Source organism: Rhineura floridana, chromosome 2, assembly GCF_030035675.1.
Source record: "Rhineura floridana isolate rRhiFlo1 chromosome 2, rRhiFlo1.hap2, whole genome shotgun sequence".
In the NCBI taxonomy this organism is placed as follows: Eukaryota; Metazoa; Chordata; class Lepidosauria; order Squamata; family Rhineuridae; genus Rhineura; species Rhineura floridana.
The window spans coordinates 80413641-80431450 of NC_084481.1; the positions used below are offsets into that span (position 1 = coordinate 80413641).

The 17810-nt window shown below is 42.9% G+C and overlaps 1 protein-coding gene across 9 annotated transcripts in view; it reads left to right on the forward strand.

Moving 5' to 3' along the window:
* Nucleotides 1-17810, forward strand: part of MYLK (myosin light chain kinase) — a 323824-nt gene that overhangs the window by 88914 nt on the left and 217100 nt on the right. For 8 of the 9 annotated variants that reach the window (XM_061609072.1, XM_061609074.1, XM_061609073.1 and 5 more), the window contains one exon: nucleotides 11116-11288. In XM_061609072.1, coding sequence (XP_061465056.1) covers nucleotides 11124-11288 — 165 coding nt within the window. In that variant the 5' untranslated portion in view covers nucleotides 11116-11123. Of the gene's footprint in view, nucleotides 1-1952; nucleotides 2048-11115; nucleotides 11289-17810 lie in introns of those variants that run through there. The other variant, XM_061609075.1, reaches the window with a different exon arrangement.

Here is a 17810-nt window from a genome sequence, read left to right on the forward strand (position 1 = left end):
GGCATAAAATCTGTTTGACTATATCTCAATTCTGCCTCCAAATTTTTGTCCAATATCTGCAACCTATATTTTGATTTCACCATTTCTAACTGCAGTAAATGTTGATTCACAGAACCACATTGAATGAAAAATTGAAAACAGTTTTTTAGAGCTGCAAGGTCATTTTGATTTTAAATACAAGTCCACATTGTAATAATTGAATCATCTTTCAAATGTTGAGTGTTTAGAAGTAAAATCACATCTGTTTTGAAAAGATGGCTTTGCAAAGGAAGAAGCCACAGTCATAAGCTCTTCAGACAGCTGAGATCTGTAGATGTCAAGGTGCATTTTTCAGTGTATAGGACTTAAGAACAAATTTGTGATTGTTAAGGATGGAGTTTGGGCAAGTTTTTGAACTTATTTTTTAAAAGGCAGTAGAAGTAAAGCACAAATTCGCCGCAGATCAATAGCCATTTTGTCACATATGTTGGACATCAGGGTTTTAAAGGTTAGCACCCGTGACATTGCCTACTCTTTATTTTATTTATGACACTTACATTCCTCCCATGATGGAACTCCAGGTGACCTTACATGGGATTCCAGGATAGTCTCCCATCCAGGTACTGACCAAACATGCTTGGCTTCAGTATGGCTGCAATATTATGTAAGTTGAGCATTGCCTGAGAGACCTAGCTGTAGTTACTCTGCTGTAACTACTATAATCATGTGAATGCTCTGGACTGGTGATGTGCATTAAAATATACCCTTATGGCTTGCTTGCTTGCTTGCTTGTGTGCTATATTATTTAGAGTTGCAGGCATTACTTCAGTGGCATGTACGAATCCCATACTTGGGATTCCCCACACCTTTATGCTTACCAAAAGCACCCTTGGCAGGGGCTGTTGAATGGAGGGCAGTTTTAACTCTTTCCCCTTATACAATTTTCTTGCTGAAAATTGCCCCTAAGCTGCTATTTGTGACACTATTAAATAACCTCTAATTTAACCAATCTAAATCCACTTGTGAGTAATTGTTGTTTCTGACTTAAAACTGCAAAATAGGAAATGCTGTAGAATTGTAAGGTCTCTTCTGTTAATTAAGAAAATAAAGTATCATTCCATCTTTTTTTAAAAAAACGAACTAGAATAAGAGATGAGACTTTTGGCAATCTCCATCTCGCTTTGCATCTATTGTGATAGATACGCTGTCTTGAAAGTGACTGCATTGCATATTTGGGGACTGCTAAACCTTGGAATATATGTGCCAAGCAATCAGTCTTTTTTTAAGGATAACTGACCTGGCAGAGCTATAGGCAGGTATATAAGCCATCTCTCTCATGATACCTCACCCGTCTTCTTGCTTTAAAATTATGGACATCAGTATGCATGACAGAAGAATCCTAAGTTTCCATCCTTTTAAAAGCATCTATATGCATTTCTTTTGATTCTGGTATATTTAACCCATTGAAAGTTCTAGGGTGCTGTGCTTATATGGCTGGGCAAGTAGGCTTATGGATGAAAAGATGTATCCCCCTCAGGCAAGGATTTTTATTGGGTTTTTTAGTTAGCAGCTGATAGGTGAGTAGCAATATTTTGTCTAGAATTCAGAGCTCTCACTGAGCACTTGAAAATGAAATCCAAGTGCGTGTTTTGCATTCCTTCTTGTAAGCCTGACTCTATCCCATTCTAGCATTCCAAACGTAAGTGTGCTTGTCCTCACCTTAGTGTCACCTCTGAAATAACTTAGCATTAGCGACCTGTGGTTGTGGCACCCTGACATTCCTCATGAAGAGGCATGCAATAGCGTGGAGAAAAGCCTTGAGGCTATGCTTGTGTGTGTGTCTGTGTGCTTTCAGAGAGATGGAGAGAGAGACACTGATAACACAACTGCAGAGTTCCTTTCTAGGTTTTGTGTCTACACAGAGCACAAAGGACTAAGCAACATTTTGTATTTGTACAGTGACTTTAGAAAACTATTCTATGTGTGAGAAAATCAAAATAGATTCTCAGCTTTCCTGGGGCAGTCTCATGAACTGGAGAAACAAGGGAAATTAATTTCTTAACTGAAGGTAATGTTTTTCTTCCCTGTTAACCATTGCGTTGGTCCTTTCCCTAATAATGTCATATTTGCCTAGAACTGCACAAAGTTAATTATTCATTTTTGTGTTGGTGGCAGTCACCTTATAAATGTCAGCTGATGAAGGGTGAGGTGACACTTGCTGTTTCTCATATATTTCTGAGACATCATGGTAAGAGATCCCACCCACCCCCAAATTCTTTTCTTTTAATTGTTGCATATCTAAAGTTCATCAAATGTTTCTCAATTTCCCTTTCTAATGGCATTGCACAGAATTGGGGGGGGGAGAACTTTTCCAGCTCCAGAGCCACATTCCCTTGTAGGAAATTTTCAAAGGGCTGTAGGCCCAGTGGGTGAAACTGAAGGCAAAAGTCGAAGAGGCAAAAATAGGTTTGAGCAGCTGAGGTGATTCTTACCTTTGTACATTCCAGCTATGCAAAAGTCAGATGTTTCTTCACACACGCACACACACACACACACCTCCATCCTGCCAAACAGAAGGCATTATTGCAGTTCAAATTCTAGGACAATTCAAATTTCCAGTCAGGAAAAAGCACTCAGAAACATTGCTCAAAAAAGGCTGGTGAGGGGGCATAGCCAGGGAAGAGGAGTCATAGCTTGGGAGAGTCACAAGGGCCAGGTCTACATTTGCCCCCCGGATCTGAGGTTTCCCATCTCAGGTATAGAACTTATGTATCCCTTTCTGGGAATTTTGAAGAACATTTTTTTCTGTGCATTTGCGCCTTGGAGATGTAAGATTATAAATTGCTGTATAGCCAATTATCAGGCTAGTACTGATGGAGTCCAGAAAAAACATTGCTAAACTCTTTAACTTTGGTTCTAAGTCAGTACCAAAAACAACAGGAGTTTGCTCGCAGGCATTTGGGTTCCTTTCTTGTCTCTTCTCTGGTGTGTATTTCCCTTCCCTTGTCAGTGGTAACTACCAGGGTTTGAATCCCCACACAGCCATGACGCTCACTGGGTGACCTTGCATCACTGCTTCTCAGCCTCAGAGGGAGGCAATGGTAAACCCCCTCTGAATACCGCGTACCATGAAAACCCTATTCATAGGGTTGCCATAAGTCGGGATTGACTTGAAGGCAGTCCATTTCCATTTCAGCATCCATTATAGAGGTAGAATTAAGCAATGGTTAGAGCCTGTGAGGGAAGGGAGAAGGAGGAGTGGATGAACCCAGTTGTGATCTTCTAATTGTGGTTAAGAGATTGGCAGTAGTACTCTATGTTGGTATAATGACTATTTCTATAAGTCTGCTTTCAGCGTAGATTGAGTGCTAAACTGGACGTATGAAAAATAGGATTGGAAGAACAAGTACAATGCTTGTGTAAACTTCCAGAAGATCATGTACTGTTTTGCACCCAAAACAGAGGGGTCTCCAACTATCTACCATTCATTTTTGAATTCACTTAAAAGTACCAGTGCTTACCTTTTAAAGCCCTAAATGCAATGGCTGCCAGGTACCTGAAGGAGCACCTAACCCCATATCAATCGACCTGCAGTTTAAGATAATTGAATGAGGCCCATCTCCATGTTGGAGGTGAGGCGGAGGTCTACGAAGAGGAATTTTGGCTGTGGTGTCCCACCTGTGGAGGGTAGGGATGGGTGAGAATTTCAATTCAGTTCTCATTTCAAGCAGAATTTATAAAATTTGCAATTTCTGAAACAATATGAGAACCAAAACGCAGCCATCCTTTGAAATTTGCATTTATTCGAATTTTGGCATGCAGTTCGCCAACTAAACGACATTTACAAAAATGCATATATTAGGGGAAAGTGTGCATAAAAATGAATACATGAGTGAAAATAACATGCCAAAAGGCATGAAATGAGAAATGGCTTGTAAAAATGTGTACCTTTGTCAAAACTGCCTACAAAAATGTGCTTATTTGGAGAAATTCACACTAAAATGGTGGAGAATTTTCATGAGGATTTTTTTTAAAAAAATCACAGATTGCTATAGAAATGTAGGGAACAGAATTTAACACTGGAAAAATGAGAAACTGAGAGAACCAAGACAGACAGATCTTTCCATCCCTAATGGAGGGTTACCTGGGACTATCCTTTAGGTGTTGCCCTTTAGGTGCTGAGGTGTTTTAAATTTCACTAATAACTGTAGTATATTTCTGCTTGAGCTGCTGTTTATTTCATTTCTTTACAGAAATGTATTTTAAGTTATTTTAATTATACTGAATTATTTTATTTTAATGTATTTTATTGATTGTCCTGGAACTGAGAAACAAATGGTGCACTGTAGACCACCAGTGGTCCTTGAGCTTCATTCAGGTGGTCCGTGGTGCGTTTTTGGTTTTGTGGTTGAATATGGACAGCACATCCATTACATTAAATAGTCATATGGATTTTAATTGTATTTTTATTGATTCTTTTATTTCTTGTATTGTATTTTATTGTATTAAATGGAATTTAAATTGTTATACAATAAAATACAATATATAAGAAATCAAAGAAGCAATAGAAATGCATACAGCATCTAGCACAGTGCACTGCAATTGCTACAACAGGCAGAAAAATCATTACGAGATCATTAAGAGATCTGCCAAGACCCTTCAAGTGGTCTGTGGGGAAAAAACCACTGTAATAAATATTTTCCATGAACAAAATTAAATCATCTCTGAGGTGGACTGTGTCTCTCATGCTGACTCACTGATGCCTATAGTCCACCCTCTGAACTACTGTGGGGGATCAATATTGTCACTGGCACACTCTATTATTTATTTATTTATTTATTAGATTTATATCCCGCCCTTCCTCCCATTTGCATCTAGATTTGGGTGGGAGACCTGTTTCAGCCTGGGGTCTGCATTCCCTCTGGACATCCTCTTAAGGGCCACATGCCAGCTGTGGGCAGGGCCAGAGACAAGAGGGTAAAGCAATGAGTGTACATTTTACCTTTGTAAAATTAGGAAGCTAATTTCTACAGGTTCACATCCCTTTCTAATCTCCATTCAAGTAAGCAAGCGGCATTATCAGAGTTCAGTGACACATTGCTTTATACCTAAAATGTTTTTGCCTGGCTGCAGAGCCTGTGAGGGTGGTGGCCGGGGGAGAGTTCCAAGGGCCAGATAGAGGTGCCACGAGTCTGCATTTGACACAAGGGCCTGAGGTTCCCCATGTCTGATGTATATTTTGTAAACCGTTTAGAGATCTTTATATTAAAGCAGCATATAAATTTTGTTAAATAAATAATGTTATATGCAATAAATCCTCCCTCTGGAAATACCCATTGTGTGATAGGATGCTAGAGGTAGTTGAATTGTCCGTTCCATACCTGGATATAAAAAGAAAGTTCCACTGATGTGCCTGCTTAGCTGGCATGCAAATACCCAGTTGCTTAGTCATCTTGGTAGCTACAAGCTTTATTTGTGTGGTATTTTGTGATTTATTCATTTTTCCTCCTTTTTCCTTTTTTAAGAAGAGAGCCCTCTTGCTCTTATTGTGGAGAAAATGCTTATGAATTCTTTTAGTAGCCATTCTTCTAACAAAGATTCTTCTGCTTGTAGAAGACAAGAAGACTTTGTTTGGAGAAGAGTCTTGAAATTAGTGTAGGATTTAAGAATTGCATTACCAAAAGTTGGAAATAGCTGCTGGGACATGCTGAAGGACCAACAAGTAGATGTGGGGAGTTAATGAGACTGAGAGCAACAAGAATAAGTCAGAGCAACATTCAGAGGGTGAATGGATATAGGATTCATAGGTGAAAAGAACAACTACTGCTAGTCATAACTCTAGGCTTTTGGTTCATTTCTCTTCTCCATTGTGACGCTTGCTGTTGCAAAATTGTTTATAGTACAGTTAATTCTTGACTGCACTGTCCAGGAGAGCCTTATAAAAGGCTCAGTCCATTTTAAAAACCACACTTTTCATCTAGATGATTATATTTATTTATTACTGTTGCAAGTAGCTTTTAAGGTACTGTAACTGATTAAAGAACAGAGTAGTTCATTTTCATCTTGCAGGATTCTTTATTTTTTAATTAAGCTTTAATTATTTTATATGTGCTTTAGTTTAGTCATTTACCCAGCTTTTCACACACAAAGAGGAAAAAATTCTTATTTTCTTTTAAAAAATGTAATTGTTCTTGTAGAATGAATTGTTCTTGCAGCGCAAGAAAGTTTCTAGAGCAATGACATCCTTATTCTGTGGTTTTAATATCTTATTATTGGTCATGATCCTACCAAAGCTGAGCAGTTTTAATTCCAGCTGATTTAGATGAAAGGGATTTAAGCTGGAAATAAGCAATAGTTATTTCAGAAGGCTGAAAGTAGTATGCAACAGACATGGGGATGGAAGAGAATTGTGATTCAATTCGCATTTAAAGGTGAACTTACCTGATTCACAATTTCTGAAATAAAACACAGCCATCCTTCAGAGTATGCACTTTTCTGAATTTTGCAGTGCAGTTTTTCAGCCAAGTAATATATGAAAAACATGTGTATGCTAGAGTAAAGAGGACATAAAATGCATATATTAATGAAAACAGCATACAAGATTGCATTTGGAAAATTGCTTTGCAAAAATGTTTATATTAGGATATATTTGTACTAAGATGCTGATGAATTTTCACGAGGACTTTTTTTTAAAAGAAATTGCAAAGTGATGTAGAAATGAGGAGAACTGAACTTAAGATTGAAAAATGAGAAACCAAGAGCAACAAAAATTGATAGATTTGATCACCCTAGTCAGATATCACGGCCAAAGATGTAGGCATATCCTTTTTTGTCCCACTGCTATCTTTGGTAAATGAGGTTCTGTGGGTTTTTTTCCAGTGCTGGACTACAACTCTCTACAAGCATTGGCCATATTGCCTGGGTCTGTTGCGAATAGAAGTCCAAACATCTGAAAGGCTACAGGGTCCTCTTCCCTGCTATAGCTGAGCAAAAGAAATATGTGTGTCTATATATACTATGGGTAATGACTCCTGAGTCAACCCAACTTCGACATTCAATTGCCTGTCTAGCTTTAATCATATGGGGAACAGCTGCAGGACTAGGGGACTGAAGAAGACCTGCCCTGGGAGTGAGTATCTGAGCATCTGGGTGCTTGCTGCTCGCTCCTTTGGGTTGCTGTCTCTCAAGGCAGCTGAAGTCAGGACCCCTGCCTGACCCTGACTCAGGAGAGGCTACAGTTAATCTTGCAGCCTCTTGTATCAGCTGCTGGCTGGGTCAGGAGGCATAAAAGCCCAGCTGCCCTTGGATGGCGGGTCTGCTGCTGGTGGGGTCGCCACCGAAGGAGCCAACACCAAAGGGGATTGCCCCTTGGGGAGTCCCGGGGGCGAAGGTGCTACGTCCTTCTATTACCTTTTTTTTTTTTAATGTTTTCTGTTAAACCAGTCTAGAGGAGATTGGTGGTGGGGAGGGCTTGTGGTGCATGTGTAGTTCCTGCGCAGGGTGAGAGCCTGTGCAGTGAACTGAATGATAGGAGAAAGTAGCCAGATGCCTTCGGAGTGAGAGTCTGTAACTGGCAGAAGGCTGGCCCTCCCTGGGTGTGAGATAGGAGGGGGAATAGATGGGCCCTGTGTGAAAAAGTTTGAATGAGTATGATTGTTCCCAATTCTCGCAGAGGCCTACTGAGATAATTGGCTCTGGCAGGTTTTGTTGGTGGGCTCACGTTAGGTCTATATCAGATGTTTAGGAGGAGAGTACAGAGGAACATGGATGATGCCACCCCAATTTCAGTGATGATGGGTAGAGGGAAATATAGCCATGGGGATGTGGTGAATTACCATAGAAGATCAGGGCAAGTCTATCTGTGCCTTGTTCTGCCACTCCTGTCATAGATGGGTTCCTCATTGCTCATCTGCTATGCCCACTGGCCTGTGTGTGTTGTTGTTTAACGCCAGATCGGTACACAATAAAACCACTCTCATCCATGATTTGATTGTGGATGAAGGTGCCAATTTGGTGTGCATTACTGAGACCTGGGTGGGTGAGCTGGGAGGAGTTGACCTGACCCAGCTTTGGCCACTTGGATACTTGGTGCAACACCAGCACAGGCTGCAGGCACGGGGGGGAGGGGTTGCTGTGGTCTACAGAACTTCCATCTCTGTCACCAGAAAACCACTCTGTCTTGGAGTGGGCTGTGAGAGCCTGCACCTGGTGTTGGGCCAAGGAGACAGGAAACTAGGGTTGTTACTGGTGTACCGTCCACCCTGCTGCCCGGCAGCTTCTCTGACTGAGCGGGTAGAGGCCATCTCAGCTGTGGTGTTGGAGGAGCCCAGAACAATAGTGCTGGGTGATTTCAATGTCCATGCTGAGGCTGCTGCTAGTGTTCTGGCTCAGGACTTCATGGCGTCCATGACAACCATGGGGCAGTCTCAAGTTGTCATGGGCCCAACACATAGGGCAAGGCACACCCATGACTTGGTTTTTGCTCCAGATGGAGAAAGGGGTGTTCTGGAGATAGGGAGGGTGGATGTCACCCCATTGTCATGGTCAGATCACTTCCTGGTGAAGTTTAGACTTATGGCCCTGATCCTTCCCTGCAGGGATGGTGGACAGATTAAGATGGTCCACCCCCAGAGCCTGATGGAATCCATAGGATTCCTGAATGCCCTGGGGGAGTTCCCAGTAGATAGAGTAGGTGACCCTGTTGAAGCCCTTGTCACGCTGTGCAACAGTGAGGCACGTCGGGCTCTTGACACGGTTGCCTCAGAGCGCCCTTTCCGGCATTGAGGAGCCCAGTTTGCACCTTGGTACACCAGTGAGCTAAGGGCGCTGAAACAGGCTGGATGACGGCTAGAGTGCAAGTGGCAAAAGACGTGCTGTGAGGCTGATCAGGCACGAGTAAAACATAACCATGCCTAGTGTGTGGTGGTGAGGGTGGTGAAGAAGGCCCACTTCTTTGCCTCCATCACATCCTCAAGTAACTGTCCAGTGGAGCTTTTCCATATTTTCAGGGGTCTATTGACATCAACTCCAGGAAATGGAGTTTTAGACCCTTTGGAGGCCCACTGTGAATTGTTTGCTAGGCACTTTGAGGGTAAAGTTGATCGCCTCCGTAGCAGTCTTGATGCCCACTCCACATCTACTATAGTCCCTAATGAGGTGTCCAGTGCAACGTCTGCTGCAACTTCTTGGGAACAGTTTTAGTTGATGTGGCCTGATGAAGTAGGCAAGGTGCTTGCGACGATGCAGCCAGCAACGTATCCTCTCGACCCTTGCCCTTCTTGGCTTATTGAAGCTTGCCGAGAGGGTTTGACCAAGTGGATCCAGGATGTGGTCAATGCATCATTGCGGGAGGGAGTGGTTCTAGCCACCCTGAAAGAGGCGGTGATCCAACCACTCTGGACCCATTGGTTTGTGACAACTACCGATCGGATGCAAATACCCCCTTTTTATGAAGGTGATTGAGAGGGTTGTGGCGCAGCAATTGCAAGCAGTCTTGGATGAAATAGATGATCTTGACCCATCCCAGTCTGGGTTCAGGCCTGGTTATGGGACTGAATCAGCCTTGGTCACCCTGATGGATGACCTTTATCAGGAGGAGGACAGGGGGAGTGCAATCCTGTTATTCTTACTTGATCTCTCAGCGGCTTTTGATACCATTGACCACGGTATCCTTCTGGGCCGACTTGGTGAGATGGGTATTGGAGGCACTGTTTTACAGTGATTCCGATCCTATCTCCAAGTTCGTTCTCAGAGAATAGCGTTGAGTGACTGTCTTTCGGCCCCCTGGCAGTTGTGCTGTGGGGTGCCGCAAGGTGCCATCTTGTCCCCCATGCTGTTTAACATCTATGTGAAGCCCTTGGGAGCAGTCATCAGGAGATTTGGGGTGAGGTGTCAGTAGTATGGTGATGATACCTAGCTCTTTTTCTCCGTAACATCTGAATCGGGAGAGGCCATGCAAGCTCTGTACCGCTGCCTGGACTCAGTGGTAGGCTGGATGAGGGCCAATAAACTGAGTCTGAATCCTAGCAAGACGGAGGTGCTTTGGGTTGGTGGTTCCCGAGTTTGGATAATTGGTCAGTTGCCTGCTTTGGATGGGGTCGTACTCCCTCTGAAAGAGCAGGTCCGTATTCTGGGGGTGCTCCTGGATCCATCTTTGTTGCTAGAGGCCCAGGTGACCTCCGTGGCTAGGAGTGCCTTTTACCAGCTTTGGCTGGTAAGACAGCTGCGGCCGTTTCTGGACTGGGATAGCCTGACCACTGTTGTCCATGCACTAGTAACCCCCAGACTGGATTACTGTAATGAGCTCTATCTGAGGCTAGAAGTTGCAGCTGGTGCAAAATGCGGCGGTGAGACTGCTCACTGTGGCAGGGTATTGCCAACATGTCACCCTGCTGCTGAAAGAATTGCACTGGCTGCCCATTTGCTACCAGGCCAAGTTCAAGTTTCTAGTTTTGGTGTACAAAGCCCTATACAGCTTGGGACCAGGATACCTGAAAGACTGTCTTATCCCTTATATACCCAGTTGATCACTGCGCTCTGTAGGTGAGGGCCTCTTGCAGATACCATCTTATCAGGAGGTCTGTTATGCACAACATAGGAAACGGACCTTTAGTGTGATGGCACCTACCCTGTGGAATTCCCTCCCCTTAAATATTAGACAGGCACCATCTCTGTTATCTTTTTGGCGCCTATTGAAGACTTTTCTCTTTCAACAAGCCTTTTATGTTGAGACCTATCCCAGTCTGTGTCTGTGCTGGAATTGCTTTTTAATATTTTTTAAAAAAAACGTGTACCCCCCGCCAAACAGCATGTTTTTAACCCTTTTAAAAAGATGTTTTTAAAGCTTTTTTAAAAAAATGTTTTTAAAGTTGTTTTGTTTTAATGTATTTTAAGATCTGTTTTTATGATGTTTTAAAGTGTTTTTAGTGCTTTTGTTTGCCACCCTGAGCTCCTGCTGGGAGGAAGGGCGGAATATAAATCAAATAATAAATAAATAAAATATGTGGTTTTTCCTCTGAAATAGTCTTAGATATTTAATTGATAGGATCAGGCATGCGGTTTGTTTGTGGTCTGACAGAGACCTGTAGAAGTAATAACTGATATTTGTACTTCCTTGTTTTTCATCTGCTTTTGAAGCTCTTAACATGGGGGATGTGAAACTGGTAACGTCTACTAGGATCTCCAAAGCCTCCTTGACCCTGGACCACTCTTCTCTAAGGTCTTCCGCTCCAATAGAAGTGCCAGCGTTTACTTTACCTCCAAGGAATATCCGGGTGCCACTTGGAGGCACAGCCAAGTTTGAAGGAAAGGTAAGCTGAGCTTACTAGGTGGGTGCTTAGGCCAAAGAGGGGCAGGAAGCTATTTTATGTTGCACTTAGAAACACCAGGGAGCGTAGCTGTGGTACTTTTGTCAGAGTGAGAGCACTCATCTTCGGGAGTAGTATTTACCAACGTTATAAGCTGGGATGGTGTTGGTGCTGGAAAAGTCATGCTGAATTAATTAATTTATCTGGCAAGAACCTTTCCTGCAGTATCTGAAAGGACCTGAAGGTGTTTGCTCATTAAATTAAATATATGTTTAAAAAGTAACAGAGTCGTCCTACAATCTGTTATCAGTTCAAAATGCCAGTGTATTCACTACATGGTACTTTAAAGTTCACATTTGTATTCCATTCTTCCTCCATTAAGCTCAGCGTGGCATACATGGGTGTAGGTTACTGCACTTTGCCATTATAAGTGTCTGAGGTCTGACAGTGACTCCAGGGTCACCAAGTGAACTTCATAGCTAGCCAGAGATGAAGCCTTGGGTCTTCTTAGCCAAAGCCCAACATGCTAAGTACTATTCACTAATAGGCAAAAAACCTTGCGGTTTAAGAACGTACCTATAGCCCACAGATATTTCTATCAAAGTTCAAAAAGCAGGCAAATTTGGCAGTTACAGAGAATGCACCAGGGGAGCAGAAAACCTGACCTTCTTTGTGAGATATTGTACTACCCTAAAAATTTGTCAACAATCAAATATAATTTGGGTTGGTCTTTTACAGTTGACAAATTTGTAGGGCAGTACAGTATCACAGAGAGAAGGTCAGGTCTCCTGCTTCCCTGCTGCATTCACTATAGCTGCCCAATTTGCCTTCTTTTTAAAGTTTGATAGAAATATCTGTTGGTTATAGATACGTTCTTAAATCGCAAGGGTTTTTTTTGCCTATTAGTTAATTTCTCTGCTTTTTAATCTGGGAGGTGAGAAATGGGATCCTGTGCAAGGTTGCTGATAATGGATTGATCATTTACATGCTTATTGAGTTCAGTGGGATTTACTTCCCTGCAATCATGCTTAGGATAGGTGAAAATGACCACAGGGGATGGAGAGGGGAGCAGAGGGAGGGGAGCAGGCAGGAGGGGGAGGAGGAGGGCAGGTTTGATCATTTGCATGTTTATTGAATTTAGTGGGTTTTACTCCCGAGTAATCATGCTTAGGATAGGTAAAACTGACCATGGGGAGGGAGGCTTGGATTGGGCAGGGGAGGAGGAAAAAGGAAGAAGGGAGGAGGAAGGAGAGGAGAGGGGAAGGAGGGGAAAGGCAGGTCTGATCATTTGCATGCTTATTGAGTCCAGTGGGATTTGCTGCCGTGCAGTCACGGCTAGGATTGGTAAAACTGACCATGAAGGGGGAAGGGGGGAGAGGGGAGCAGAAGGAGGGAGAAGGGAAAGGAGCAGATTGGAAGGGGAGGGGGCAAAAGAAGGGGGAGGGAAGGAGCAATAGGGAGGAGATGGGAGGGAGGAGGAGGGCAGGGTAGGTTTGATCATCTGCATGCTTATTGAGTTACTCCTGTGTAATGATGTTAGAGCAGCCTTTCCCAACCAGTGTGCCTCCAGATGTTGCTGGACTACAATTCCCATCTTTCCTGACCATTGGCAATGCTGGCTGAGGCTGATGCGAGTTGTGGTCCAACAACATCTGGAGGCACACTGGTTGGAAAGGCTGTGTTAGAGTGTTGGACTGCCAGGGAGGTCAGGGTTCAAATCCTCACACAGCCATGAAGCTCACTGGGTAACTTTAGGCTAGTCACTGCCTCTCAGCCTCAGAGGAAGGCAATGGTAAACCCCCTCTGAATACCGCTTACCATGAAAACCCTATTCATAGGGCCGCCATAAGTCGGGATCAACTTGAAGGCAGTCGATTTCATTTTCAATGATACTTAGGATAGGTAAAACTGACCATAGGGAGAGGGAGGGGGGAGGGGAGGGGGAGGAGGAGGAGGAGGAGAGGGAGGGGGGAGGAAGGGATTGGAAGGGGATGAGGGAGGGGAAGGGAGGGGTGAAGGAAGGGGGAGGGAATGGGCAAGAGGGAGGGGATAGGAGGGAGGAGGAAAGGAGGGGAGGTTTGATCATTTGCATGCTTTTTGAGTTTAGTGGGATTTACTCCTGTGCAATCATGCTTAGGACAGGTGAAGGGGGAGGGCCAGGGAGGGGAGGAGGAGGGCTAGAAGGGGAGGGAGGGGAGGAGATTGGATGGGTAGGCACTGGGCAGAGGGGAAGCCCCTTTCCTTTCCAAAAGGAAAACATTGTGAACAGTATTCTTTTTCATGGTTTCCTCCACCTTTTTATTTTGCAGCAGGCACATGTAGCCTCCCACCCAAATTTAAACCAAGGCTGTCCCTGGCCACTCCCACACCAAGCCTTTATTTCACTTTGGACAGTCATGGCTTCTCTCAAAGAATCCTGGAAAGTGTAGTTAGTGAAAGGTGCTGAGAGTTGCTAGGATACGCCCTGTTCCCCTCACAGACCTTCAATCAGAGCAGCTGACTATTAAACCAGTCTGGCCACTGGAGCTCTGTCAGGGGAATAGGAGTCTCCTCTCAGCACCCTTCACAAATTGCACTTCCCAGGATTCTTTTTGGGAAGCCATGACTGTCTCACATGAAATCAAAATCTGGTGTGGGTGTGGCTGCCTGATTAGGCAAGCCAAGCAGCTGTGAGTGTGGCTTTTAGAACACTGATAGTTGGTTCTTACTGAGCATGCCCAACACTATCATTGAGTTCAATGCTAAATTTCTTAAATTAATTAAAAATCAGCCAGGCATTTAAAAAACCTTTAAACTATAGAAGATGAAGTTCAGAGCATGGGGCAAGGTCAGTAATAGGATTACAGGTACTCTGTGAACATGGCCGATTCTTAATTAATTTTTATGAGATCTTTGACAGAAAAAAGGCCAAAAAGGGTCTGGTTTTTCTCTCTCTTTTTACAGTTTAAACTCTTGATTATCTCAGACTGTTCTGTGTATTGCCATGAAAATTAAGAGGGTTGTTAACCAAGCGTTTTTGAGTTCAGGACTTTAAGTTTTGTTAGGTTTTGTTTTGAAATGAGCTTATGGGAAGGATCAGAATGGCTTGGGGGATATCTTCAATTTCACATTGTGGAATGTGAAAATTCCATGCTGACTATAGTGTACAGCCATTCTCTTGGCTGTATAATACTACTCTTTGCCAGCTCACTATTTTATGATTGTAAGCTGATCCTAATAAATGGGATATTAAGCTATGTATTCCTGCTCTTTGCCTCCATTTTGCCATTCTCCTTGCTGGTAAGCTTATGGGGTTGCTAAGATGGTTTATTTATCACTACACTACTAGTTACAGTCTCTGTTCTGGTAGTGTGAAAACAATGAGAAGGGAAGACCAGCCCGACCACTGGGCAGAGTAAGACAGCTGGTTCAGGTATCTGATTCTCGGTGTCTTGAAAGGGCAGGAAAATGTTACTTAATTATTGTTGCATTTTTTTACTGCTAGGGAAAGGAAGGGATGCATGTGGAATTTTCTGCCTCAGTTACCAAAATAAAGGTGATTTGTATGTTATAGTTCCAGTGAAAGTAAACTAATATTTTCAGTGTGACATAGATGACTTTTTGCCTTATTTAAATACTGTATAGAGGAAGAGCATATACACTAGTGTATAGACACAAAGCATGTGCACTATTATCAGATGTTAGAGAAGAAGAGAGGGAAAAAGGTCAGCTAGACCAGGCATATAAAAACATAGTTATCAGCTGCCTTGAATAATCAACACTTTCTCAGGACTAACTTAAAATTCCATAGATGTATCTATTTATAAATCTACAGCCACTATTCCAAACTAATTCAACAGTAGAAACATAGTCATGTTCAACAAAGCAGTTTTTGAACATATGTTTGAAGCGGGGGAGCTTAGATTTGGTTTAAAAGACCTTTCTAAAACTACTACCTTTGCATCTTTTCCCATTGTCAAGTTCCTGTAAACGTTACATAATGTGTCCATGATACAGAGAGACAGAATCAGAAATTTTATTTTGGATTCATTGTTTCAGTAAGTTTTCAAATTGTACCTTCATATCTAAAATTGATCAAGACATTACATTGTGTAGGAGCTGTTCAAAGCATCTTTCTCTTCCAATATTAAAAATAAGAGAAGTCCTTTTTAATAACTGGCTGCAGACTACTTGAATAGGATATATTGGTCGACTAGGAGATTTATTTGCAGGTATTTGATCTGGGCTATACTTTGGCAGGTTCCACTGTTAATAAATGTGCCCTGCTTTTAGTTTGCCCCAGATGTTTCTACTCTTAAAGGCAAACAGAAAATCTTAAAAAGAACAATATTTCAATATTAGATCTCAGAAGATCTGGATTAAAAGAGATTATATTCTAACTTCTTGGGGGGAAAATAATTTTCACCAGTGTTTTGCTTTTCAAGTAAATTGCAGCTGTTACTTCCTGCTCATTTACTAGCCCTCAGGCTGTGTTGGACACCCTGGGTTGGATCCAACTAAATGACTTTCACTAGCACAACAGAACTTCCTCTCCTCCTCCTCCCCCAATATGCCCCTGCACCCCCCATCTGCTCTGGGGTTCTCCAAGACCATAGTAAGTACATTCCTGCTGGGAGGAAGGGTGGGATATAAATCAAATAATAAATAAATAAATAAATAAATAAATAATTGAGTTGTGTTTCCAAAGTTGTGAAAATGAAAGGATAGTTTATGGAATGGATCTTTCCTTTCCCCTCCCCCCATGCAGCCCCTATGTCCTCCAAAGGCCTCTCCAAAAGGTGTGGGGGGGCTACCAAACATTATGCACTGTGTCATCCGGTGTTCCAGTGGGAGGGGGGAAATAATCCAAAATTGGGTGGAGGAATTTTACAACAGTTTTAAATGTCAGAACCCACAATGTTTGGTAGATCTTGCTGGCCCTTGGAGGGACCTTTCAGAGTGTGTGTGTGTGGGGGGTGCTCAGGGAACTGCAGGGGGAGAGGAGGAAGAGAAAATTCATTATGTGAGATTGCCTTCTGGTTACATAATGTTAGATACAACCACTGGGCTGTATCCAGACTAAGTCATACTTTAGTACCATTTAGACCAATGGAATAAAACTAACTTAAGCCACATTGATGGGACTAAAACATGGCTAAATTAATCTGGATCTGGCCCAATGGTTTAACATTATATAATGCAAAAAAGCAGTAGATACAGAGGTAATATTCTAGATCTTAAAAAAGCCTGGGCAAATAAACAATTATTTACTTTGTGCCAAAAGACTTCAGGTGCTGTGCCAGGCCAGCTTCCTTACAGAAAGCGTAACAAAGGTAAAGTCTGTTCAGTTGTGGTGTCCCATAATGGGTCACCACCCAGCTCATCTCAAGGAGCCCCCAAATAAAGGCCCTCTGTAGTAGAGCTCAGTAATTGGGCAAGGTCATGCAGGAGAAGTTGGTTCTTAAGGTAACCTTATTCCAAGCCAAACAAAGCTTTAGAAATCAAAGCTTACCACCTTGGATTGGGCCCAGAAGTTGTTTAGCAAAGCTGGGTTTATTATACAAACAACAGCATGAGGTGGTAGAATTGTACTATAGCTGCAGGTGAGGATGCCACTTCTGAGTGCTTCTCCATAGGAATAAAAAAAACAATCAGCAGTGCAAATATTATCATTTATTTATTTATTTATTTAATTAATTTGTATCCCCCCCTTCTTCCCAGCAGGAGCCGAGGGCGGCAAACAACGCACTAAAAACACTTTAAAACATAATAAAAACAAATCTTAAAATACATTAAGACAAAACAGCGTTAAAAACATTTTAAAAACTTCTTTTAAAAGGGTTAAAAACATGATTAAAAAGCACATCAAGCAATTCTGACACTGACACAGACTGGGATAGCTCTCAACTTTTAACAGGCTTGTTGAAAAAGAAAAGTCTTCAAAAGGCACCGACAAGATAGCAGAGATGGCGCCTGCCTAATATTCAAAGGGAGGGAAGCTGGTAAAAGGCACTCCTAGCCACTGAGGTCACCTGGGCCTCTAGCGACAAAGATGGATCCAGGAGCAACCCCAGGCTACGGACCTGCTCTTACAGAGGGAGTATGACCCGTCCAAAGCAGGCAACTGACCAATTATCCGAACTCGGGAACCACCAACCCACAGTGCCTCAGTCTTGCTAGGATTCAGACTCAGTTTATTGGCCCTCATCCAGCCCACCACCGAGTCCAGGCAGCGGTCCAGGGCTTTCACGGCCTCTCCCGATTCAGATGTTACGGAGAAATAGAGCTGGGTATCATCAGCATACTGCTGACACCTCACCCCAAATCTCCTGATGACTGCTCCCAAGGGCTTCATATAGATGTTAAACAGCATGGGGGACAAGATGGTACCTTGCGGCACCCCACAGCACAACTGCCAGGGGGCCGAAAGACAGTCACTCAACGCTATTCTCTGGGAACGTCCCTGGAGATAGCATCGAAACCACTGTAAAACAGTCCCTCCAATACCCATCTCACCAAGTCCGCCCAGAAGGATACCGTGGTCAA